The 26,786-nt window shown below is 45.3% G+C and overlaps 3 protein-coding genes across 8 annotated transcripts; 2 read left to right on the forward strand and 1 right to left on the reverse strand.

Moving 5' to 3' along the window:
* The first annotated feature begins 2,667 nt into the window (after positions 1 to 2,667).
* LOC120665131 (KH domain-containing protein SPIN1-like) lies at positions 2,668 to 6,853 on the forward strand. The gene is made up of 7 exons (XM_039944582.1): positions 2,668 to 2,867; positions 3,011 to 3,099; positions 3,411 to 3,562; positions 5,391 to 5,504; positions 5,590 to 5,706; positions 5,846 to 5,989; positions 6,397 to 6,853. Exons 1-7 carry the CDS (start codon positions 2,776 to 2,778, stop codon positions 6,538 to 6,540), a joined length of 852 nt encoding a protein of 283 aa, XP_039800516.1. The 5' UTR covers positions 2,668 to 2,775; the 3' UTR covers positions 6,541 to 6,853.
* A 3,812-nt stretch (positions 6,854 to 10,665) lies between these two features.
* On the forward strand, positions 10,666 to 13,428 carry LOC120665134 (B3 domain-containing protein Os05g0481400-like). The gene is made up of 7 exons (XM_039944590.1): positions 10,666 to 10,881; positions 11,062 to 11,127; positions 11,240 to 11,338; positions 11,838 to 11,872; positions 11,957 to 12,134; positions 12,228 to 12,434; positions 12,897 to 13,428. The coding sequence occupies exons 1-7, from the start codon at positions 10,792 to 10,794 to the stop codon at positions 13,056 to 13,058; spliced, it is 837 nt and encodes a 278-aa protein (XP_039800524.1). The 5' UTR covers positions 10,666 to 10,791; the 3' UTR covers positions 13,059 to 13,428.
* A 7-nt stretch (positions 13,429 to 13,435) lies between these two features.
* On the reverse strand, positions 13,436 to 25,600 carry LOC120665133 (probable LRR receptor-like serine/threonine-protein kinase At1g06840). Of its 6 annotated transcripts, none has more exons than XM_039944583.1 (21): positions 25,276 to 25,600; positions 24,450 to 24,611; positions 24,224 to 24,371; positions 23,648 to 23,719; positions 23,353 to 23,424; positions 23,004 to 23,147; positions 22,848 to 22,919; positions 22,678 to 22,749; positions 22,499 to 22,573; positions 22,208 to 22,276; positions 21,919 to 21,987; positions 21,783 to 21,854; positions 16,638 to 16,724; positions 16,484 to 16,552; positions 15,903 to 16,399; positions 15,276 to 15,428; positions 14,919 to 15,202; positions 14,781 to 14,832; positions 14,414 to 14,664; positions 14,190 to 14,324; positions 13,436 to 13,999 (listed from the first exon to the last, which is right to left on the reverse strand). In XM_039944583.1, exons 2-21 carry the CDS (start codon positions 24,544 to 24,546, stop codon positions 13,652 to 13,654), a joined length of 2,838 nt encoding a protein of 945 aa, XP_039800517.1. In that variant the 5' UTR covers positions 24,547 to 24,611; positions 25,276 to 25,600; the 3' UTR covers positions 13,436 to 13,651. The 6 variants fall into 6 exon arrangements, with proteins under 6 accessions (XP_039800517.1, XP_039800520.1, XP_039800518.1 ...); XM_039944586.1 differs by having other exon boundaries at positions 14,919 to 15,115; positions 25,276 to 25,576; XM_039944584.1 differs by having other exon boundaries at positions 25,303 to 25,574.
* Between the last annotated feature and the right edge of the window lie 1,186 nt (positions 25,601 to 26,786).

Below are 26,786 nucleotides of genomic sequence, written 5' to 3' on the forward strand. Positions count from 1 at the left end.
GGCCCACATGTCATAATTTTTTTTCTTTTCTACCCCCTCTACCCCGGCCTCTCTCTCTATCTCCCTCCCTCCCTCCTCTCTCCCTCCGCCACCGCCGGCCTCCTCCCATTCTCACTCTCTCCTCCTCCCCCACCGCCATCTGCGCCCGCGCTCGCGGCGGAGCAGGCCCCTGGCGCGCCCGGCCGGCCGCGGAGACGGCCCCTGCCGCGCGGCGTCCTTCCCCTCCTGGCCTCCTCCCTTCTTCTTCATCTCAATACGGCGCCTCACTCCCTTCCTCACGGGGCCATGGCGGCCACCTCGCGGCCGAGCTGCGGCGGGGCGCAGCGGCGCCATGCCCGGCCAGCGGCCCCGGCGGGGTGGAGTGGCGGCGAGGCGCCTGCTCCCTGCTCGAGCTTGCCGCGAGCCCCGCGGGGGCACAGGACCGGAGCCACAGCAGGGCAGCAGGGGAAGGACGAGGAGGAAGAGCGGTGCGGCGAGGCGAAGGGAGAGAGGCGGGGCAGGGGAGCTCGCGCGACGGCGGTGCCGGTGGAGGCCCGCGTGGGACGGCGGCACGCACGCAGCGGGGCACGGCAGATCTTGGCAGCCGGCGGCGCCGGCGCGAGCACGGGACGCAAAACGTCGCGGCCGGGCCCTGCGGGTGGAGCGGCAGCGGTGGCGGCGCGGAAGCCATGGTGCCCTGCTGCTCCTCGAGCTCGCTGGGGCGGCAGGTGCGGCCTCCCTCCCCACCGGCGCCCTTCCTCCCCGGCGACGGCGGCGGCCCAGCGAGGCGAAGGCGAGGCGAAGGCGCGGGACGGCGGGACGCGCGCAGAGCGGCGGCATGCCCGCGGGGTGGCGGGGCGCGCGAGGTGCGGCGGCGTGCTCATGGGGCGGCGACGGCGGCAACAGCAGCAGCCTTTGCACGGAGCATGACGGCGGCGCTGCGCGTCGCGGAGGAGGGCGGGGTGCGGCGCGGTGGCCGCCGGAGGTGGAGGACCTGCTCCCCTGCTCCTCCGTGCGCAGGCGGTGGTGAGCTCGAGTAGGGGCGGCGAGATCCAGGCGGTCATGGCCGGATGCGCGCCTTGAGCAAGGGCAAGGGCAGCGGCCTCGAGTGCGGCTCCGATGGCGGCTTTCGGGCGGAGGCGGGGCAGAGGCGGCCGCGGCCGCGGCCGTGGCGGAGGCGGCAAGGGTGCTGCGGCGGACGGCGCCGGCGAAGGAGAGCTGCCCAGCCCGAGAGTAGGCGGGGGAGGAACGGTCCGAGGCGGGTCCCACGCCACGTCTGCCTGTACAGAGCTTCTGTATCGCGCTAGAAATGGAGCGCCGCGGCCCGCTCTCTAATTTGGCGCGGGTGTTGCAGTACCCCGCTGCAGCAAAATGTACTCCAAATACATACTGCAGTGCGCGTTTACAGAGCCCAGTGCGGGCAGCCTAATAGGCGTGCACGCCCCTGGGTTCGAGCCCGGGCGGAATCTCACCAACCCTCTACCTTGCCGTTCGATTCAGTCGGTAAAACAAATACAAAAGGAGTATCAATCTCCGCCATAGTCATATGCACGGAAAATTCTCACTGCTTGAGTTCAAGTGGTTAACAGTATAATCATCTCATCAGTTTCATGTGAGCTACTTAAGTTAATCTGGTAGTGCTAAAACAATGTATTTAAAAAATGAACGGCGGATCCTTGGAAGTGTAAAATACGACCAGACTAGAAGGGAAGGAAAAAATAGCTGGAAAAAAAAGAGTTGTTTTGGTTTGCCATGCAATTTCAAAAGACGAGACACTGAATATCTCAGCAATTTTAAGAAGACCCTAGACATCTCATGTCGGATATCTAGCATGACACATATATGTAGCTATATCACCCTCAGATATCGACACTAGTTGGTGCGACATGAATACGTCCATTGTTGTCTCGACTGTGGCGGTACGAGACAACAACATGACTAGCTAGCGTGACACGAACATGGATGTGCAACCGTCGACCCTAGCAACTTAAGACCACTAAATATCAAATAATATGGTTGGACACACAAGCATGTTTGGTGTTATGGTAAGTCTATACTCTACATCATGTCATAATACAATTGCCTATTATTATCTCTATAGGAAAGATGATCTATCCTGGCTATTTCCAATCGAGAAGTTAATAGCACATCATGTATGTATCGTTGGTACTATAGCAATATATTGAAAAAGGAGAAAACAAACAATCACATTAGAAAAATCTTTGTTCATTAAAATATTGCTGATATTGCATCTTTAGTTTTTATCAAGTCATAACTTGATGTTCATATATTAAGTATAGCCGTGGTTTATAGTTAACTCCACATAGGTAAATGTGCATAGTGTCAACTGTCAACAATTTCTATACGGTAGTAATAATAGTACAAAGAATGGAATCCAGCAAGAGCTCTGCAAAGCTTCAAGAAAAGATGCTGGCACCAGCCCATATTGTGGTGTATGCCTAGTAAAACCGGTAATGCAGAGTATGGCAAAGTAGGTCGATGGGGTATCCTGCAGGTGCCCTGGGCGGCAGGGGGGTCATTCATAAACCCTACGGGGGGTCAGCCACGCAGGAGAGGCAACCCGTCGTGCCGGGCGCAGGGTTCTGCCGAGATTTTCCCAAAAAAGGGTGTTGCCAGTTGCCACCGCACCGAGAAAAGAAAACGAGGCGCCGCGATAAAAACAAACACACCCCCTCTCTGCATCCGGTCCTCTTCTTCCTCCTCTCTCCCCGTAGCGGCTCCCCTCCCGATTGGCACCCGGGCGGCCCCATCCCGACCCGGCCGCCGCGCGCCGCCATGGACGGCCTGCACGGTACGGACGCCTGCTTCTCCCCCGCGAGGGCCATGTCGCCGCAGGTCAGGCCCCACGGGCCGCCGGACGTAGGCAGGTAAGCCTCGGCGCTGGGGTTGGGGGGTTGGGTTTTCTCGGGAGAGCGTAAAGATTGGCTCTTTGGTGTTCTGGGGAGCCCGTCTGATCCGTGCCTCGTTTTGCCTCCTGTGCCTGGGCGGGATTGGATTGCCGGGGGCGCAGTCAGTACCTGGCGGACTTGCTGCAGGAGCATCAGAAGCTGGGGCCGTTCATGCAGGTGCTCCCAATCTGCAGCAGGCTGCTGAATCAAGGTGAGTGTTGATCCCAGGTATTATAAAAAGATGCTCTCGCTGCTATGTTCCTCTTGCAGATAGCATTGCTGCGGTAGATTCGAATTTCTCTCGCTGTCCTCAATGCGTAACTTGCTACGGCTTGCCTTGCTTGATGAGAACTTGCTCGATGGCCATCTTTCGATTTCAGCTGCAATGTTTTTGTGCCGTGGGTCTCGATAAGATGAAAAATCTCGCCTGTTCTGAATAAACACGGTGGCAGGATGTTTTCTTTTTCATGTTCTTATGTCAGTATTATGTGCTAACGTTTGCTTATCGATGCATGGTACCAGAAATAATGCGGGTGTCGAATATGCGACGCCAACATGGTGCTGGGGACTTCGAGAGGTTCCCAATCACAAGCCCGAACCAGATGCATCCGTCACCCCCCATACAAAATTTTTGCGGGAACGGTTTTAGTCCATGGAATGGGATGCATTCAGAGGTAATTCGTTGGCTATCTACAGTACACTTCAGTCACCAAGCATTCCTTTTCGCTTGGTGGCATGAGCTTTTAAAACCTTTCTACAAAAAGAGAATGCTATATAGGAGATTTTTTTTTGCGGGTATATAGGAGATATAACTAACTTTATAAGTTACTATTTTCATTTTCTGAAGTGCAATCTGGCAGGATTATGATCCACGGCATATTAATATCTATGCGGTCATCAAGTTTATTCATCAAGCCACTGTAAAAATAAAATTGGCTTTCAAAGAGTACTAAGCATGCATACGCTTTTATATAGATATATATAAGCCAACAAGTGGTCAATGGGCTCTATGAAGCGTTTCTTTATTGACATCCCAGCAATGATTCATCTGCTTCTAGTTGGAAGTAAATTCTCTTCCATTCTATACTGTTAAGCCACTTTCCCCTTCCCCCAACATTTTTTTTTGAAAAGACCCTTTTCAACATTTATTGAATTAGCCATTACCACTGGATCTTTGTATTCATATTATCAAGGAAACGATCTATCAATTCTATAAAACAAAACTCAGTCATAGGGAGAGAGGTCCACTTGGCTTTGTCTTAAGAGAGGGGTGTACTGAATCCTTTAGGGAGGTACTCGCATGACCTGCAAGCACCCTTTGGTTCAAGCCTGGGTGAGAAGCTTCTCAACTGAGGGCTCTACCAACCAGGCAAATCTATATCAATTGATATCCTGCTATTTCTGAATACGCATACTCTTATCACAACTCACATCCATTCTATTAGTCACATCAGATACCAGGGGTGTCAACATCCTTCCAAAAAGCATGCTAATGTAACTAACACGCAAATTATCTAAGACACTGTTAAGACTCAAAGGGGGCAGAACTTCTCTGATGTTTAAGCCAAAAAATCCTTAAAAGTGAAAATATTTTTATGTAAACAAACAATTACATTTTCCATTATCTTCTCCCCTTGCATTCGTCCTTTATAATATTACATTATTTCCATTATCTCAAAAAATTTCCAAAGCCAAGGCAGTATTGTTTTCAATTACGATATCTAGTCATCTTAGTGACCACTGACCACAAAGTTAATCAGAACCTGTGACATCTGCATCTCAAATTGTCGACATCACCTGAATAGTCTTTGAAACTGTACGCTAGACATGAAGAAAAGCTAGTCTATTGTATTGAGTTTGATTTGTAGCAATGCTTGGGAAGAAGTTCCATTACATCCAAACAAATGCTTGAAAGGTCTATGCTTAATGTTGTATATAGTTGTTATTGAAGGCAGAAATATAAAATCAAGTTGATATATTTCTCCACAGAGAGCCGGCATCTTCCTTTGTATTTGCTTTTGCTGAGAGCTAATGACTAATAATCCATGTTTTACCTTGAATGAGAGTTGAAGTGTTTAAAGTAAGGGGTTTATGGTTTGTAGAAACATAACTTTTATGCTTATGGTGGAACACATGTAATTGTAAGTGGAAAAAAAACTGGACCAACCTAGAGGAACTAGTCAACTAGGTGGCATAGCATAGAAAGAATAAATAGGCACCCAAATTCGAGTTGAACCTAGTTGATTGGGGGTACAACCACGCCTGCCACCTACTGAGCTAGGTGCAGTTGCCCAATGCTGTGAGCCTGTGACTGAATCTTGGGCACATTAAGGAAGCATTCGGAAGCCTGGATAAATTGTTTAAAAATGATGTTTGTATGTTTGGCCTTCTTATTCAATGCAATAATATTCCTTCTTTTGGAACAATGGTGCCCATTTCTATCATCCTCTAAATCATATCTAAAGAATTAATCACTCTTAACACTTTATTCTCATTGGTCAGAGAGTGGGTGTTCCGCAAGGAGCTATGGGTTGGCAAGGACCCCCACAAAGTCCCTCTTCTTACATTGTCAAGAAGATTTTGCGGTTGGAAGTGCCAACAGATACATACCCTAATGTATGTTTTTATGTGTGATATTTGCATCGGTTACTCGTACAGCACTATGACACCATTAATTATACTACTTGCTGTTTTTGTACAGTTCAATTTTATTGGCCGCCTTCTTGGCCCAAGGGGAAACTCTTTGAAGAGGATTGAAGCCTCTACAGGTTGTCGTGTTTTCATCAGAGGGAAAGGCTCAATCAAAGATTCTGGCAAGGTAAGTGCTACTCTGGAAATAAGTTGACATGGCTATGTACTGTATTTAAAATGACTGGATGATTGTTTTAAGGTTTTATTTTCTGATTAAATCTAGCAAGCCTACAATACTAACGGTGGTGCTCTTTTCATTTGTAAAGGAGGAACAACTTAAGGGAAGACCTGGCTATGAACACTTGAGTGAGCTCCTCCATATCTTGATTGAAGCTGAGTTGCCTGCTAATGTGATTGATTCTAGACTTGCAAAGGCACAAGAGATCCTTGAAGAGTTATTAAAGCCAGTGGTATGCACATGTTTTCTACTTTTCTCAAATCTATTATCTTCCTTTCTGCTTTTCAATCTGCAGCTTATCTCAAACATATGCCGAAACATCCAAACATGCCAAAGAAAGAGCATTGTTTTACAGAAACCTCAATTTGGCGGATCTAGAAAAAATATTAGGAGGGGCTTTTTCACTTCATCTTCTACCTATACCTATTCCTTTTAAGGTTCAATGGCTACAAATTTATAGGAGGGGCTCTATGCTTCTAGCTCGGGTAGGAGGGGCTCTAGCACCGGCTAACCCACTAGATTAGTGCTATGGGCTATGGCTTTTGCAGTTTTACCAGCTCATAGTACTCCACAAATGAATAGGCAATCAACTTCTTTGACTTCTGTTTCTAAATCTGATTCTTACATACTTACACACAGGATGAATCACAAGACTACTACAAGAGACAGCAACTCCGGGAACTTGCCATGTTAAATTCGCCCCTCCGAGAGGAGAGCCCGCATCCAGGTGGTGCTCCTCCTAGTCCCTTCAGTAACGGTGGCATGAAACGAGTGAAACAATGAGCACGGAGGCTCACCCCTCCCTCTTGACTCTCCAGCAACTCCAACAGTCCATGCCTTCACACCCTAATTTTTCATGAGCAAGCTTTCATGACGGTGTTGGCAGTGCGCGACATCCTTTACTGTACTAGCAGGTGAATTTTGATCTCCCATCCCATGTGACATTAACCTTATGAGTGACAGATGACTATGCGTAGTGTATCCTCTGTGGCTGTATAATTAGAACATTTGATTTATTTGTTACTGGTAATGCTGAGATATAGTACTGTGCAAAATTCTGAGTTACAATGAGTTAGTGTGTCGGTATTTACCTCAATTATCCGCTTTTCGGCGCAACCTATCCGTGAGCCCTCCTTAAATACTTACTCGCAAGCAGAAATATGTATGGTATTTCGAAGCAGCTGTGGCTATCCGCAACCATGGATTTGATTCAGGGGTCCAGATTTCACTTGATACTGGTGTTCGTTATGCAGTTCATAGTAACAGGGGATGTAGGAGTACGTGTGCTGTACACTCTAATCTTAGCGATTCAGGTTTCGATCAAATTATCTATTTTCAAATATTGTAAATATTATATTAAACGCTGTAAATAAAAAGGTGGCCGTTACATTACAGTACCGTCGTATACTCGTATGTTGCGAGTCCATTAGAACTGCAGTATGACTCCAGTCCAATCAAAGTGACCAAGTTTAGGCACAGTTTGGCTTTGGCATGCCCAGTGCATCTCAAGTTGGGTGCATATATCTGAGCAACTTGGATGTGACCCATCACTCCATCAGGTGACGCCAAGGCATTTGGAGCCTTGTTGATGGTTACATGTACTTATTTATTAGAACCTAAATAAGGTTGGCTTTAGGGACACGACACGGTCTACATATTCTACACTACGATCATGCCTAGATGTCGGGACACGGTAACCTTGTGCAACACATGTCCTTAGTTTATCTGCGAGTTGGTACTTATGCAATGCAGGAGCTTCGTGCTAGGTTTCTACTTTCTACCGAGAAAGGACAAATGGTCCAGAAAAGTCCCCAAGGGCTAGGTTCCTATTAAATTTTCCTTGAACAATACAGGCAGATCTTGAGAAGTTGAGATTGATGAAGTCACATATACCTCTATAAATGCATAGGACATGTCCTATAACTACAAGCACCATTGTATATTGACTCATTATAGACGCTTTGTTCTCGATAGTCGTGCTGCATACCACTGTCAAAATATTCAATCGTAAATACAAGCACCCGTGTTGAGTTGAAGACTCAATTCAAGTGGGTAAATTACTACAAGTACAATCTATCCAATTGGACAACACTAAATATAACTAAAGCTTGGAGCTCAAAGCATCACTATGTTAGGGACTTCCTTTTTTACCTTACCTTTTTTTTTTCTAGAATTACACTGAAGAAATCTGTATCTTTATATTAATATAAAATTTGCAAATGCCATTGAGAATGTGAATAGTTTGACTTGGCGATCGCCTCAACACTTAGTTTTCATATGGGGATGAGATCGGCCCGTTGAAATACGTATGTATATATCTTGCCTTCTAAATTTGCTTGGAGACAAGCATCGCCCATTCACCACAATGTGGATACCATTCTTGTACCTTTTTTATTTTTACAAATTATTCTACCCCTTGATTTGTAGGACCATGTGAAATTTTATCATTGTGATATTTTTGAAAGGTTAGCACTGTGAATTGATTTGAGGTCGAATCGGGATTGAATGTTTCCACCATTCTTTAGGCAATTCTGAATTGTCTCACTAGAAATTTGAGATTCCGAACAATATAAAAATCTTCGAACCAGACATTTTGTTTTGCAGAAGATAATACTTGGTAGAAATTGCATCAGGAAATGATTGGTCATGCCTGGTTCAAGGCACCCTCAGCTAGTCTACTAGTTACAAAGTACATATCTAATATCTTTCACTGTTCCTTATCATGAAAAACACAAGTTTTTCTCGATTTGTGCAAAAATTAAATTGTTTGTTGTGAAAATATCATGTTCCAAGAGTTGCCTAAGACATAATAATAAGCACATAGAAACAAACAAAAGGAAATAAAGTATTGTGAATTTGGAAACAATATTAGGGTGTGTTTAGTTGATGAAAATTTTTGGGTTTTGGTACTGTAGTACATTTCGTTGTAACTTGACAAATAATATCCAATTATGGACTAATTAGGTTTAAAAGATTCATCTCATGCTAATCAGTTAGACTATATAATTAGTTATTTTTTCCAACTGCATGTGTCCGAAGATTCAATGTGACGGGTACTGTAGGATATTTTTCACCAACTAAACAGGGCTTTAGTTGGATTCGACTAGTCAAGGCCACCAGTACCCTATTTGTTGCAGTTCTACACGAAATCGGTACTTCATATATTGATGAATGTCTACGGTTGCAAGAAAATCTCACCTTGTGACATGCAACTTCAGCCGTACTATTCTAGGTACGTGGAAAATTGAAAAGTTTTTAAATTCATATTAGCTGGACAAATAAAACGTGTTTATGATCTACCATGAACATCTTTGATTCACAATGGTAATGTATAACTGGATAAACCACTCACCTAGCTTGCTCACTACATTACTTAATGGCAAAATAGGCATGCCTAGAGGGTTAAGTTCGTCACTCAACTTTCTAATTGGTCAATCTAGTATCTTAACTTTTATTTTTGAGTTAAACTCGTCCTTCTCCAGATGTGGCTCTCCATATTAGCACATGAATAATATGAAAGATCTCTTTTACCCTGAGCTCCTTCCCACCCTTCTCAAAATCAATTTCCACCCATGTGTTATTGAATAATTTACTTTGGACCTGTAATTTCTTGGTCCTGAAGTAATTTTTACCACCGATTTTAAAACTTAAATTCTAGTATTCAAATTAGGCAATCTAATTTTAAATTTAAATTCTAGCACTGAGTAAGGTAGTCTGTGTTAGCGTTTCTAAGCAATTACGGGAAAAGGAGCCAAGGGTAAAAAACAACTTTTTCATTAGTTTCATTCTAATTTGGAGACTACACCAGTACAAGGATAGTTTGAGTGTTTGACCCAAAAATGAGAGTTGAGGGATTAGATTGGCCAAAAGGACCAATAGTAAAAAAACAACTTTTTCGTCAGTTTCATTCTAATTTGGAGAGCTACACCAGTACAAAGATAGTTTGAGTGTTTGACCCAAAATTGAGAGTTGAGGGACCAAATTGGCTGATCTTATAGTTTAGGGTTGAACTTTGACCTAGGGGGTAAAGTTGAGGGACCAAAATATGGTAAAGCTTAGAGACCAAAATACCTATTTTTGTCTTACTTAATCTAAGAACAACCTAACTGTGCAACAAAGAATGGAATATCCATTTTTACTGCAGAGAAGGCATGTAATTGAAGGTGATTTTACGGGCTTTTTTTTGAAAAGATGATTTTACGGGCTTTTAACCGGCTAATCTCTTCTTACTAAAAACATTCTTTACACCCTATAAAAAAAGAACATTCTTTACACTGACCACGTACTACAGTACTAGAACAGTGGGGAAAGTGCGGAAAAGTCAATTGTAACAGAGTCAGCAGCGCTGGCACTGGTCCTTCCCCGCGATGGGCCCCACGCGTCAGCCACCGTGAACCAGGCCGGTTGGACGGCCACGTGTCCGCAGTCCGTACGTGGTGTCGCCGCCTACGACTCGTAGGATTCCCTCCCATCCCACGAGGAATCTCTCCCTGGCTCGTTCGAATTCGAAATTTCAGCCCCGTTTAGTTCCCAAAAATTTTCAACTCCCTCTAAACACATGTATGAAACACTAAATATAATTAAATAATAAAACTAACTACACAGTTTGGATGTACACGACGAGACGAATTTTTTAAGCTTAATTAGTGCATGATTAGCTATAAGTGCTACAGTAACCCCACATTTGCTAATGATGCGGTCAAAGGCCTCTAAAAATTCGTCTCGTGGTTTCCAAGTGGATTCTGAAATTAGTTTTTTAATTAGTGTCCGAAAAACTCTTTCGATATCTGATTAAAAGGATGATGTGACATCCAAAAATTTTTGGACGGGAAAGTAAACGCCCCCTTCAATGCCCACAAGGCAAGTGGCCTGGCCCCTCGCCACCTCCCACTCGGACTCGCCCTGGATTTCTCTCTCTAGAAAAGAACTCGAAAAGCCCATCCCCATTCGCTTTCTCGCTCCCCCGCCTGCCTAGAGAGAGAGAGAGAGAGTGCGTCTGTGTGGGAGGAGAGGAGGGCGGCGACCGGCGGCGGCATGGCGACGAAGGCGAGCAGCGCCGCCTCCGGCGCGGCCTACGAGGAGCAGCGCAGGAAGCGGGTCCTCGAGAACCTCAAGCACCTCGAGGTGAGCACGCTCGTCCCCTTTCCTGCTCCCTCTAAACGGGTGGCGGATCAATCCACGGATCCCCCCTTTTACTGTTTTCCTCCCTTCGACCCTGCCTTCTCTCCTTCCCCATCGATTTCCTCGGGTTCCTTGATCGATCTGCTTTCGTCTCTAACCGTGGCGCCTGGTCCCTCTGCGCAGGATTTGGGCATATCGGAGATGTCGAAGAGCTTGCTCCAGGCTGCGAGGCTGCATAAACAGGACAAGGTGCTGGGCGCACGTACACCGATTGCCGCTCGCGCGCGTGCGTTACGGGCTAGTGTGGCGACGCTGAGTTGAGTTGTTTGATTCGTTTTGTTTTGTTTTGTTTTTGTTGCAGGACGGAGTGCGCGCGAGCCCCAAGCCGAGGAAGAAGTTCGACGCCACCGAGGTGCGGCGTTCCTCGAGGGCAAAGCCCACGGTTTCCTACAAGGATGATGTGAGTTCTTCGTTGGCCTGTTGTATGCCGTGCTGATCAAAGCACACAGTTTCCGTGACATTGGTAACTGTCGATGTTCCCTGTTTAAAGATCCCTGTCAAATTTTATTTCCTGACATTCTTGTAATATGGCGAATTTCGGATTTTGATTCGGGGTCAGACATCTCATATCCTGAATGCAACCATTCGTGCTTGCATCCCAGATAAGCACTTAGGGCCATGAATCCATGATTTATGGGGCATTTGGTTTCAGGAAATAATTCATCCTTATACAAGTTAGTCCACAATGGATTATTCTATATTTTGGTGGGATGACATTATGATCTGATGTTCTTGTTGGTAATGCACTAACCATTAGGATGCCATAAGGTTGTGATGTTGTACGAAATTAGCTGAAAATTGTAGTGTGAGGAGGTTTTGTTTTTTTTCCTTCTTTAAGTGGTGAAATGCTTTGCGGTTTCAATTGTAATGTTGGTACTGACATTTTTTTTTCCTGCCAGTTTGGTGAACTGGATACTTTTCTACGTCGCAAAAGGTAATGTCTTTGTTTACCTTGTCCATATGAATCAGATGGTGTTGTGCCTGGATTGAACTAAGCGGCTACTTTTGTGCTGAACAGGCGCAGTGGTGGTACGAATGCAGACCCGGGAAGAGAATACACTGGAAGAGTTTCTTCTTATGAACAGCAACAGCGTGCATTCAGAAGAGCCGAGAAACTTCAAGATGGTCTAGACCCTAATAACCCATCATTTGTTAAGACCATGGTTCGATCACATGTGTCCAGCTGCTTTTGGCTTGTAAGATCTAAGATGTGCAACAGAATTCCTTGATTAATTTTGACACAAAGCATAGGATCAACTACTAATCAAAATGTATTGTTTGCACCTTAGGGTCTTCCTGGAAGCTTCTGCAAAAAAAATCTGCCTCGCAGTGAGTTTAGGATGGTGTTGGAGGATGAAGATGGTGTTGAATTTGATGCTGTCTATATTGGGAAGCGAACAGGTCTAAGTGGTGGATGGAGGGGCTTCGCAATGCACCACAACTTGGAGGATGGGGATTCCTTGGTCTTCGAATTGACTGAGCATGACAGATTTAAGGTACAGATTTAAAGTTCAGCAATTTATACTAATCCTGGACCAGATAGATTGTCTTATCATTGCTGTTTATACTTGCAAACGTTTTTAACCTTCTCCTAACTCCACATTTACCAATTGCCATACGAACAAAGACAAATCCAAAGTTCCTGACATGAACAGTCACGAAGCGAACATGTTTGCAGAAGCACCCCCTAACGAACCAAGCAAGCATGGCAAGGAATTAGCTTAGCCATGTTCCTATGCTGTTGGGCCTGTCAGATTCGTAGTACTAAACTCAGGCCTTGATGCTTACCTTGCATCAATTTTTTGAATAAATCTGAGGCACTATGAATAATCCTGTCAACAACCAATCTGTATTTTATTCTTCCTTTTCAGGGCTAACCATTTTTCTATTGTATATTTGGTTGCATTATGTTGGGTCTACTTGAATGAACTTCACATGTGACTCTTTATCTATTGCAGATATATATAATAAAAGCCATGGATGAGGATGATGTAGAAGAGGCTGAGTCTGATGACAAGAATGCCAGTGGGGGTACTAAGGAAGAGTCTGCCCAGGAAGATTCACCTGCCGCTGAGCCTCCAAAAGGTGCCAAAAGAAGAAAATTACGTGGACGGCGGTAGTTTTCAGCAAATTTGAAATATTAGGCACTCTTTGGTGAACGAACGTCACCATGCTAGCAATGCGGCTCCTGTCAGGTCATCTATTTTGCTCGTTTTTGTTGGCCTGTCCTTTTGGAAATTATGGGTGTCCAATCACAACCCATATGTAGCTGCAACAAGTGCATCTATCAACGTAGGCAGCCTTGATTCGATGTAAATAAGTAGTTTGACACTCAGCACTTGGGTTCTCAGAATCCCCTGTGGGCCACCAATCTAGTGTGTCAAGTTACTGTGACGTTGGTTTAAACCATGCTTCTGTGTGCATGTGAAGTGAGAACCATTAGCAAAAGAATAATTGCTAATGGCATCGAAACCTTGTTAGTTCTGAACACCCAAGAGACCCGAAAATGTCAACATTCTCAGCTCTATTAATTTACATAAAGCCATATCTGAAAGCTAAAAAGGCTATGTCAATAACGTTGCTGACATCCTGTGTATCATACACTATTCTCTACTATACATTCGGCTGGATATTTAGACCTGTAACGTTAGGCCCTCCGTATTGGACTACAAAACAAACTTGTCACGTGTAATTACACCATAAAACACCATGACTATCGAGGAGCCACCCTTCCAGAAATCATGCCGCTACTCGCATCAAGACTCCCAGAGACCTGCGACGAGATGAAGAGGGTCCCGCTCGCTGAAGCCGACAAGGATTTACTCACGTCGGTCGAGTCTGTCTCGGAGGTTTCGAGCAGAACCAGGTCCTCTTCAGGCATCATTCTCAAGATGATCTCAAGTTCTCTCACAATCTCCCACATGGAAGGCCTGTCATCAGTTTCATCCTGGCAGCACTTGGTTGCTAGAGATAGGAACCTCCTGACGCATTCTGGAGGGTACAAGCCCATCCGGCTGTCGATTATTTCTGAAATTTTGCCTGATTGGCAAGCAGAGTTTACCTACAGCAATAGGAAATGCGGTTCTTATTACATGTGTTTGGTTTTTACTGAAAGCAAGCGCAAGACAAGTTTCCTGATAATACAATGCAGTCTAGGTTATAGATTTTCAAACAAGGGCAGTCATTTTTTTGTTGCGAGAATTGGAGTGTCATTTAAAGGTGGCGTGAATCCAGAGTTAAAGATTGTGTACCTCTCTCACTATGTTTTTACCATGTTCAATTGGCTTCAACCCGGTCAACATTTCAAGAAAAACAACGCCAAGGCTATAGACATCGCTCTTGTCCGTCAATTTGTGAGTTAGGAAATACTCTGGATCAAGGTAGCCCTGCCAAAATGATGATGATACTGAATTGCCGCAAAAGAAAGGACAGCAATTTTGACATTGTTGATTTTACTGACAAATCTGACACTTACTGGGGTGCCCTTAACAACAGTGGAGACGTGAGCTGGTAACGTCCCTTCGACATCTGGCACTGGAGCAAGCCTTGACAGACCAAAATCGGCTACCTTTGCGACGAATTTGGAGTCCAACAGAATGTTACTGGCCTTCACATCACGGTGGAATATAGGTGGATTTGCTTCAGTATGTAGATACAAAATTCCTTTTGCGGCACCCAAGGCGATTTTCAGCCTCAAACCAAAACTAAGAGGTCTTTTGGACTTGGCTGTGGTTGGCAAATGATGTAAAATGACCAAGAGGTGGTTAATGCAGATTAATATTGATTAGCATGGGAAGGAGAGAATGTTCAAATATTTGCAAAGAATCTCGCCAGTTGCTTACCAGAAAGATGATCACGTAAAGTACCATTTGACATGAATTCATAAACAAGCATCTGCAAAACATGATTTGAATGAGCAGTTCGGCAATGTTGAGAAAATATATTTTTCTACGTATATAATTAAAATCAAAAGGTTTCACCTGCTCATCTTCTTCATCACAATAGCCAACCAACGAAACCAAATTGCGATGATGCAATCTTGATAATAACTCTATTTCTGTGCAGAACTCCTTTGAACCTTGAAGAGAATCCTCGTGTGCTCGTTTGATTGCTACAATTGCTCCATCAGCTAGAATACCTTTATAGACTTTTCCATAACCTCCTTGGCCAACTTGGGCTGATAGATCAAAGTTATTTGTGGCTATAGCCATTTCATCAAATGTGAAGCATCTGACACCATCAATTTTGACAGAAAACCTTGACACTGCAAACAGCATGATGCATATATCTTCAGGTGCTCCCTAAACCACTTATACAGCCAAATATAAATTACTTACGTGAACGCTTCGAGACTGTTCTATGTCTTGAATGCCTTCTCGCTATGAGGGTAGTGACTACCACGGACAGTGCAATAGCACCAGCTATTGAGCCTGCCAAGATAATGCCCAGTGCTGCTTTGCTTAAACCTGTTGAAGCTGAATTTGGAAAATCTGCACAAATGCGATAAATGGAAGATTCTAAGAACAAACATATGGTTAACTGGGATCAGTGAGCGGACATAAATTCAATGAAGCACAAGTCAAGGAAGAAACTAATTGCTAGTCATAGTCAACCCATGTCTCTAAAAATAGGACACCATAACTTATTGTTTCAATTTTCTACAATTAGCATCAGGGATATAACATTGAGAAAAACTTACAAATAGCAAGTGGACAAACTTTATTTTGCGGAAGTAATATACACCATTTTTTGCATGCAATCGGTACACTATATGCTGCTAAACAAGCTAAAAAATGCTGTAAAAAGTTATCATCATAAGCCAAAAGAAGTACACAAAATAAAATACAGGAAAACCACTGAAGTCCTGCTATTTTATTTTATTTTCTATCAGGAAAACAAAAATAAGCTAACAGTAGCACATAGTTTTCAACAATAGAACTAATATCTTCAAAGTGAACACATACCATCTGCATAGGAACCTAGTGTGAAGTTGAGAAGCTCATATGGACCAAACACATCTGAAAGAGTAATTTCCCAGCCAGCAAGTATGTGTCTGAGTCGCACAATCTCAGATGTATTGAATAAACTTGAATTACTTGGAAATATCTTCAGATGCATATTTAGCCTTGGACCGACTTCCCATATGTAGTGTTCAATATTTAACTGATAGAGAAACAGTTGCAGCAAAGAGGTTAAGTTAATATCAAAGGCATCTTCATAGGGACGAAAGTCTGTGATTCCTGGACTCTTCAGCCGAAGTCCAACTCCAAGTGGCACCGCACAAAAGCAAGGTATAGGCGATGACGGATTGTACTCGTAAGTTTTATCTGCTGGGCAAGGTTGACAACTGAAGGTAGAACCTTGTTCCTTTTTCAATGTTTGCTGGTCTACTGACATGGGTTGGCACATGTTGGTTATAAGAACTCCATTAGTATCCCCACATACAGGGTTTCCATATAGCCTGCCGAAAATAACAGTGGTGATCACAACTCATTGCATGTAGGAATGAAATTTGAGTGCATAGCATATATGTATGAGAACATACATGACGGTGACATTTGGGGGAGGATCAAATGTATCCGGAATTTTCTTGAGAGAATTGTTTTGGAAATCCCTGCGTTATTCAAAAATATATTTTTTATCACGTATATACAGTTAGATCTGAAAAATACTTCTGCAAAAAAAGCAAAGGTTCATACAGAACAAGGCTTCTATTTCCAGTAAGAGTGATGCCATTCCAGATTGTCGAGGGAACAGAACCATCTAGATTATTATCTTCGAGTGATCTGCAGAATAAAAATGTCAAGTATCTGAGAAGAATAAAACATAAGAAATTACATAATAGCCCACAGAACTTCAACATATGTACTCTTATTTCCAAATGCATAATTCTAGAAACTAATACAAGTTGTGATGGCATTGATCTCGATAAGATCAGTAGAAATTGAATCCAATTATGAGTACTCCATCCCCATGAAGAGTGCAATTCTAGATTTTTTTTTTCAGACAGATTAGTGGCGGCATAAAAAAACTCTCATGCCCTGATTTGTTTGCCACATGCGGTTAGTTTTGGCACGCAATTCAAATCTGACAACTTAATTAGGCAGGTAGTTGAGATCCAATGTTGTGGACGCTTTCACAGGCGTCCAGTATTTTCGCAAGAAGAAGAAACCGCAGGAGTAGTCGGCTCCTAGTTCCAGTGGCTGAGTTTGTTTATTTGTTGGGTTTGTTTAGCAAGTTGTTAGCGTGATCCACTTTGTTAGGGATTTGTTGGGTCCTCTATGTTATAAAGGGGAGACTAAACATTATTCAGATTAATCAAGGAATAGTTATCCACATAATCTGGTTGTTCAGAGCCTCCTCACGGAGGGCGAGCACGCCATCCGCCTACCTCCTTGCACTACCTTCTTCTACCTCCGATCTACCACAACATCTTTGGTATCAGTGTCTTGCTGATCTTTCCCTCCCTTCCACCATGAGCGACAACATCTCCGCGGCGGACATCAAGTCCGGCATGGACAAGCTCTTCGCGGAGTTGTCTTCCATCAAAGGCGACATGTCCACGGTGAAGAACGACATGATCACCATCAAGGGTGACCAAAGCCGACTCTTGGTGGCAGTCAACCGGCTGCAGACCGACAAATTCCCCTCATCCGCCTCAGGCAAAGGCCTGGCGGACGGCGAGGCACCATCGTCGCCACCACCACTTCAGCTCTCGGCACCGCCGACCCACAAGCTTCGCTTTCCCAAGTACGACGGCATCGACGACCCCCTCGGTTGGCTTCACCGCACGCCGGAGGATGAGAAGGTACTGACGGCATCCTTCTACATGGACGGCGCGGCCGAGCAGTGGTACTACCGCCTCAAGCAGAACCGCGGCGTTCCGACGTGGCCACAATTTGTGGATCTCGTCAACAAGCGCTTCGGGCCGCCGGTGCGCAGCAACCCGTTCGGCGAGCTGACGCACCTCTGTCGCACGGGCACCGTCCGCGAGTGCGAGGTCCAGTTCCTGCAACTCTTGGCGCGGTGCGAGCACATCACCGAGTGTCAGCAGATCGACATCTTCACCGCCGGCCTGCACAACCCCCTGCGCATCGACGTCGAGCTGCAGCGTCTAGACTCCCTGGAGGACGCCATGGGCCTGGCCAGAGCGTTCGAGCGCCGACTGGAGATCAACGACGACACCCTGCCACCGGCATCGCGTCCTTCCTCCCGCGCCGCACCGTCGTCCCATGGATCGCACCCCCCTCCGTCAGCCTCCACGCGAACACCTCCGCCGGCGACGTCGACTCTGCCTCCCGCGACTCCCCCAGCCCCCACCAAGGGAGCCCCGGCGCCAGGGACACGCTTCAAGCGTCTGTCCCCGGAGGAGATGGCGCGCCGTCGTGTCGAGGGGCTCTGCTTCAACTGCCCCGAGAAATTCACGCCCGGCCACCTCAAGCACTGCACCATGAAGGGGATCTACTTGATGGAGTTGGCCTACGACTTCGTCCAGGTCGACGATGCAGACTCAGACGGGGAGCCCGAGATCTCCATGCATGCGCTCACCGGCATCCACACCGGCGACACCATGCACCTGATGACCAATATCGCCGACCGTTCCCTGCGCGCCCTCGTGGATTCGGGATCGACACACTCCTTCATCGCCACAAGTGCGGTGTCGCAGCTAGGGCTCGTCTACAAGTCTCGCCCAGGCCTCTCGGTGGGCGTCGCGAACGGCGATCGCGTTCCGTGCGCTGGCGTCTGTCGCGTGTTGCCTATCACCATCGGCCACGAACGGTTCGACGTCGACCTCTACGTCCTCCCCCTCGACGACTACGATGTCGTTCTCGGCTGCTCCTGGTTGAAGACGCTCGGCCCCATTCTCTGGGACTTCGACCGCAAGTCGATGGCGTTCTGGCGCAATGGTCACCGCGTCCACTGGCGTGACGCGAGTGCGACGTCTCCAGCCCGCGTGCACGCGATGGGTCAGGCCGACCTGCTGGCTCTACTCCTGGCGGAGTTCGCGGTTGTGTTCGACGCCCCCGAGCAGCTGCCGCCGGCTCGTCGTCTCGACCATCGCATCGATATACTACCGGCCACGGCGCCCATAGCGGTTCGCCCCTACTGCTACCCACAGTTGTTGAAGGACGAGATCGAACGCCAATGTGAGGAGATGCTGCGTCTGGGCATCATTCGTCCCAGCACATCGGCATTCTCATCGCCGGTGCTCCTCGTGCGCAAGAAGGACGAGACATGGCTGTCGGTACCCCAGGACTGGGGTACCCCCTCTTGCTGTGTCTAGGCAAGGGCCTTGTAGTTATCCTTGACTACGTCCAAACAGCCGGACCCCTGTGGTCCGGAGTTCTGTTCTCTCGGCAACGGTCCCGGACCTGCCTCACGACTGGGAAAGATCCGGGAACGACGCGTGTCCCGGAGGAGGCGGGCAGCCCGAACAGCCGGGGCTCCGGACCTCCCGAAGGGTCCGGACCCCCGCGGAAGTCCCGGACCCCTCATAGGGTCCCGGACCTCTTGTATGGTAACCGGACCCCTCGCTAAGGGAAGAAGTCGACGCCCTACCTCTGGGTGGTCCGGCGCGGACACGTATACAAGGACGCTTGGTCTCCATACAAAGCCTCACCCACCACTGCATTTATTGCGGTAGGTGGACGCCCCGCATTGATACAGTGGAAGCCGAGGCGATTCTTTGATCAGGAGGCACTATTGATCGCGTATTACCAAGGTAGTGGAGCCGCTGGCGCCGCCCACGCCGCGCCTGCCAGTCTGCCATAGCAGATGGATACGACGGCTCGGTTTCGCCCATTATGACGCCTACATAATAGTCTCAGCAGGCTACGCCGCAAGCTACGCTACTCCAACGGGCACCTAGCTGACGGGACAAGGAAAGACCCCCCTGGGTCAGAAGAGCAGCAGTACGCATATCGGAGGAAAAGATTCGTAACCACTGTTGTCTTTTAAGTACTCTGCGCAGTATGCTGCACAGCACGTTGGGCCCACTTGTCGGGGCCCAACGTCCAATGTATCCGCTCCCCCTTGATCTATAAAAGGAGGGGGCGTCGCTAGAAGACCTCAGGCTGGGCAAGAGCCAAGGCCGGCAGAGGATAGATTCATACACACCACCAAGAACAATACAACACACAGTGGACGTAGGGTATTACGCTCCGGCGGCCCGAACCACTCTAAATTCTGCTGTGTTCCTCGTGTTCTTGAGTGAGATCGATCTAAGACTAGCTACCCCCTGAGTACACACCCTCTGGGCTAGGGCGGGTGCCTTCCGCCACCCGGCCGTGGTTTGCAGCACCACGACATTTGGCGCGCCACTCCAAGTATGCGCACTTCATCGCGCTGGGCCACCCGTACTCAGCGACATCGGTGGCACGGGCATTCTTCGACCAGATCGTTCACCTACACGGCATCCCGTGCTCCATCGTCAGCGACCGCGACACCGTCTTCACCAGTACATTCTGGACGGAGCTCTTCCAGTTGGCTGGCGTCAAGCTGCATCTCAGCTCCGCTTTCCACCCCCAGATGGATGGCCAGTCGGAGGTAACAAATCGGATCCTTGGGGTCTATCTTCGTTGCCTGGCAGGAGATCGCTCTCGCAGCTGGCTCCGGTGGCTGCCCTGGACCGAGTTCTGCTACAACTCGTCGTACCAGTCGGCGTTGTGGGCTACTCCATTCGAGGTCGTCTACGGTCGTCCACCGCTCACCATGGCATCTTACCAGCCCGGCATCGCCCGCGTCACGGCGCTGGACAAGCAACTCGCGGAGCGCGACGTCTTCCTGGCGCAGATTCGTGAGCGCCACCTGCACGCCCAAGATCACATGAAGCAGCACTACGATGCGGCGCACCGTGACATCGCGTTCGCGCCAGGAGATTGGGCATGGCTTCGTCTCCACCACCGTACCGCCGCCGGCATCACCGACTCTTCAGCAGCCAAGCTGGCTCCACGATTCTATGGACCGTATCAAGTCCTGGAATGTGCCGGCCCTGTGGCGTACCGGCTTCAGCTCCCTGCCCGTGCCAAGATCCACAATGTCTTCCATGTGGTCTTCCTCAAGCGGTTCACCGGTGATGCACCAGCTGCCGTCGTCCCTCTTCCTCCTATTGTGCATGGCAGGGTGGTTCCGACGCCATTGGCTGTCAAGATGGCCCGGGTGGTTCATGGCCACTGGGAGATCTGTGTTAGCTGGGTGGGACGATCACCAGCTGATACTACTTGGAAGCAACTTGAAGACTTCAAGGCAACATATCCAGATTTTCAGCTTGAGGACAAGCTATTTTCCAAGGAGGGTGGAAATGTTGTGGACGCTTTCATAGGCGTCCAGTATTTTCGCAAGAAGAAGAAACCGCAGGAGCAGTCGGCTCCTAGTTCCAGTGGCTGAGTTTGTTTATTTGTTGGGTTTGTTTAGCAAGTTGTTAGCGTGATCCACTTTGTTAGGGATTTGTTGGGTCCTCTATGTTATAAAGGGGAGACTAAACATTATTCAGATTAAGCAAGGAATAGTTATCCACATAATCTGGTTGTTCAGAGCCTCCTCACGGAGGGCGAGCACGCCATCCGCCTACCTCCTTGTGCTACCTTCTTCTACCTCCGATCTACCACAACATCCAATCTCTAGAATGGCACTCTTTGTGGGATTTTTTTTTTCAAACGCAGGATTGCACTTTTCATAGGATGGAGGGAATAGATTACAAGGAAAAGTCATTCTAAGCACATCACTAATTAAGATACATCAAATTCACAAATTTGAATATAAAATAATATGAACCATATACAACAAAAAGCAAATCCACATGCAGTCAAAGCTGTTTCACTCATTATTTAGGAAGCTACACTTACAATATCTGAAGATTGGGAAGCCCTGAGAAGTTCTGCGGGATAGTTCCATTGAGCATGTTGTGAGACAAATCACTGTCATATAACTAGAAATTAGATTGATGATCAACAGAAATAGAGTACTATCATAACTACATACATTGTAGTGATGTTTGAAGCAAGCTTATTGGTTGGTATAGGTCCTGTCAGCTGGTTCCAGCTAATATCCCTGAAAAATGGATGTGAGAGCTATTAAGACATGTATGCAGTATCCTGAACTGCATGAACTGAAAAGTTGGGGTGCATATGCTCTAATCTTACATTTCTAATTTAAACTGTCCCAAGAGCCACGTTCATTGTAAATTGTAACAACCGATAGTCATAAACTCATAATACCAAAATACATTAATTGGAGAAGAGATGTACTTGAGCAAGTCCAGTGTACTCACAAATAACCAAGTTGAGGTATGCTACTCAGATCAGGAATAGCTCCTTGCAAGCTGCAGTTCCTAAGACTCCTGGTAAAACAAGAAATATTACCCTCAGCTTTTATTAATTTTGTATTAAGTTTAGACATTATGAAGCTGGATGTTGGCACAATTGGATGCTTAAGATTACCTTATGTGTAAAGACTAAAACTAAATTTATCATATGAGGTAGATTTATGAAAGGTATTTACAGTGTTTATCTTAATATAATAAGGGAGAAAGGCAGAAAAAAAAAGAGAAGGTCATTCTTACAGCTTTAGTAGTGTGGATATGTTGCTATATGTACTAGGGATGGAACTTCCACTGAAGTTATTGTTATCAGCCTGACTAGAAACCGAAATATATGAATGTCAGAAAATATATATGTCACGGGCTGTCAGCTATTAAAGTGAGGTAAATAAAATCCACCATAAGAAAATTGAGGTACATACAATATTTTTAAAGCAGGTGCTTCTGCAAATTCTGGAGGAAGAGGTCCAGATAGATTGTTATGGTCAACAAGTCTGCAATGTTTTTTGTTGCAGTATGAGAATGAAGATTAATTTAATAGTTCATTCTGCGCATAAGAAGAAAATTGGGAAAGAAGTAGAGTTCCACATACAGGTGAAGAAGTAGAGGCAATCTGGACAGTTCGGATGGGATGCTCCCACTTAATGAATTATTGTTCATATGACTGAAATGCACAGGATGATTGAGGTTAGAAATAAGTTCAAATGGAACAGAAAAGCAGAGATACAATGGAAATAATAATTCTTACATATGTTTCACACTTCTTAAGTTGGCAAATGATTTAGGTATGGGGCCAAATAATTGGTTTTGATCAACCTGTAATCTGTTTAAGTTTTGAAGGTTGCTGATCTCATCTGGCAAAATACCGGAGAGCTGATTGCCATTCAAAAGTCTGCAAAAGGTATTAAAAATAGGGATCCTTAAAAATTAACCAAGTTAACTTTGTTTAATACACGCACATTCAGATATTGGAGTAAATGTTCGCAGACAAGAAATTTTTACTGTCAAATCAATGCTCCTTTATGTGCACAAGTTTTTAAGATATGCTGAATGATTCAATGCATGAGGCAAGAAACATAATAGTAAAAAGAACTTACATAAGTTTAAGTGTAGTAATATTCCCTATCTCCTTTGGGATGCTACCAGTTAAGTTGTTCCACATAAAATCCCTTTGAGAAAAACAGCAGTTAGTTAAATAGCATGAGAATCAATAATAAATGTTCCATAGAAAGGGAATCAAGAATAAACAATCAAAATCGTGACAGAAAATTTGCTAGCAAAGCACCGTGAACACGTATTGAAAAGACAGTGAAGTGAAACTAGTACAGCTTAAAATTTACGTAAAGCAGGACTTGAGAAATGAGCAAGTTTGAACTCAAGAGTAATACTTACAGTGTTTTCAGCTGAGATAAAAGACTGACCTCTGGTGCCAAAGTACCTGAGAGATTCCTCTTGAACAACTGTCTGCATGGAGGAAAATTTATGTTTTAGGAATAAGTTGAACATTCCAGTAATCACTTAACTGAGCTACTAGATTAACTGTATCCCGTATGTGATGAATATAAAATTTAAACATTTAAAAAAATCATGAAAAATCAAACCAAAAAACTTTGAAAAGAAACTTGAGCAATGGATAGGAATTGTAGACTTAGATTGAGGTTTCATGTTAGTTTGTCAGCCATATTAATGTGTCAATTACAGTTAGATGATTGGAAAAATTATCAATACCAAGGGCAGTTCATGTTTCAGTTGGCCTTGTACATACGTGCAGAAATTATTATTTTTACCAAGAAGGCACACGAAGTCAGCATTTAACTGTAAAATGTACTTCCGGAGAACAGGAGTGTAAGCTGATTTTTCTTCGATGGAGAGATCATTAGTTCATTACAGAAGGTAAGCAAGACTAACACAAAGAAGACATGAAAGTTCAAATACAATGAATAAATAAGACAGAGAAACTGATCATACAATTCTGTTACATGAAGAAATGTATCATCATTCACTTTGTGGCAGAAGACCCCTGTCCAATTTGATCTGCACGGATCTCCCCTGTTCCAATTCTTAAGGTTACTCATTGGATCAACTAGTCTCCCCTTGATAGCCCTGAGCGCATTGACTGCATTATGGGAAGAATTCATTCATTTGCAGCAAATTTTAAATTCGCACAAATTAAAATATGGCAGCCAGAAATTACCCTCCGAAGGGTCAGTACTCTGCCCCAATGCTACATCCAAGCAGGGGAGCAGCACAACCAGGATAACTGCACAGAGGGCACCTCCAAACTTTGCCATCCCTCCGAGAAAATCAGCAACAGCTTGTCATATCCCCAACATCACAACTTCCAAAACTTCAATTCCTATCCAAGAAAAAGACCACTGCTTAATTAAATCCATTGTGAGGGTAATCTATGATATAGCACTACCATCATTCTTCATGATGTGGACTTGTATGATCAGGGGAAAATATTATTGCATCATTGCTTGAATTTTTAATGGAAGGGGAAATAAAGATCAGACGGGGAAATATGATACTAGTCACATGCTGTAGTGCACCAACCAGGTTCTAACAACCTGCCTGGTCCAACTGTCCTCTGCCCAAAATAAATAAATGGGGAGCAAGTATGGCTCAGATCGATCAAAGCAGACCCTTTTTGGAGCATTTTTTGCTCACCTTCACTGACAATTAATTCAACTACATTGACACAACACCTTCCTACTTTCGCGATCATGACATGCCAACTAAACTGGCAGATGCAACGGATACTTGCGATTGATGTATAAGTACTCACGAAGAAACAAAGTTTCCGGGTCTACCTAAAAAAAGAGAACTAGGGAGAGAAGAATCTTTTTTAGTACATATTTTGAAGGAATAGACACTGAGCCAACAACAAGATTCCCAGAGCACAGTTGATCGAGGGAAGAAGAAGAAGCAGAAGAAGAAACGATTCGCAAAATATCCGTAAACGACACCAGTAGACGGTAACCGAACGAACAGATTTTAGGCTTTTAGCAGCAACTCACCTTGAAGTTAAGCCAAAGAGGCTCCTCCCTGATTCTTTCCAGGAAGGCAAGAAGAAAATGGTGGCGCCGGCCGGGAAGGCGGTTGAGCTTCAGGGTAAAGCGGAGGAGGAGCCGTGGAGGCGCGAGCGAGTGAGAACGCGCCGTTGCTCCTCCGGCCTCCCTCTCGATCCTATCCGGTCTGCTTACTTCAGCGCCGGCCCGCCCACGCGAGCAGAGCGCGTCCCACCGCTCCGCGGTTCTCGCGGGGTTGGGTGACCTGCGCCGGCGCCGCTGCTGCTGGAGTCTGTCGAGTCTGCTGAAGTCTGGTGGCCGTGGAGTGTGGAGGAGCCAAGGAGGCCCCTGCCGTCGCGACGCGCGTTTTATAGGGTGGTAGATTGCGGGGAAGCGGTGGGGACTGGGGTTTTCCTCGTTGGAAACTTTTTTGTTTTTTTTTCAAGGTAGAGCGAGCTTGTGGTCTCCAAACCGCACTATGCACTGTGTGCCTCGCTAAGCTAAGCTAGCAAGCTCATGAGCCACTATATTGCACTGTCTTCCCATTTTACTAACTTAGCTCATGAGCCACTATATTGCACTGTCTTCCCATTTTACTAACTTTTACCTTTAGAAGCAACCATGCTAGTCTTTATCTTCTTACTATTACTAATTGGAGACTCCTTTGCAGCCTCCACGTGAAGCCACTTAGGATTCTAGATGGACACTCTAAAAAAATAGAAAAATCCTATAAATTCTCACAAAAATCAGAAACATCAGAAACATCCGGCCATCAATCCAACAACTCTAATTATAATAACCATCAGATCTGTTATCTTTTCTAATAAATTACCCACCTCCGCCATTATAAAAATAGACTAAAGTAACCCCCTAAACATGTATCTAAATTACCCACCTCTGTCATTATTAAAAAAATCTAAAGTAACCCCCTAATCTTTGTGTAAATTACCCACCTAAAAATAATACAAATACCCCCCCTAAAATTGCATATAAACTATCCAATTATGTCGTTATTATTATAAGTTAAATTTACTCATAAATCTGAATCTAAATTATATAATTACAATAATATATTAAAGTTCACCGATATGAAATTCTAAAATTACTATTTCTATCATTATTAATATAGTATTTATATTATTATTATATAAAAATACTACCCACGATATATGTCACCATATATTCATATATGATGGAAGAGATAAGAACACCAATTCACAAACAAATAGTTCAACTAAACATATATTGAATACATATGGAGGTGCACAAAATGAAATCTATTGTAATTAAATAATAAAAATATGTATTTTAAAGTATGTGTTAGAATATTTAATAGATGAAAAGGGTGTGAGATGGATAATTATTATTATTGATCTTATTTTTATTAATTCTAATTAGCCTATGCAGGAGCACGGGTTGACAGACTAGTTTAAAATAAATTAGCACCAGCTACCAGCCACAGCTAGCCGAACATAGTGAATTGATTTTTACAATCCCTACATAGGTGGAAACTTTTTTAG

This window comes from Panicum virgatum, chromosome 3N, assembly GCF_016808335.1.
Source record: "Panicum virgatum strain AP13 chromosome 3N, P.virgatum_v5, whole genome shotgun sequence".
Taxonomy (NCBI): domain Eukaryota; kingdom Viridiplantae; phylum Streptophyta; class Magnoliopsida; order Poales; family Poaceae; genus Panicum; species Panicum virgatum.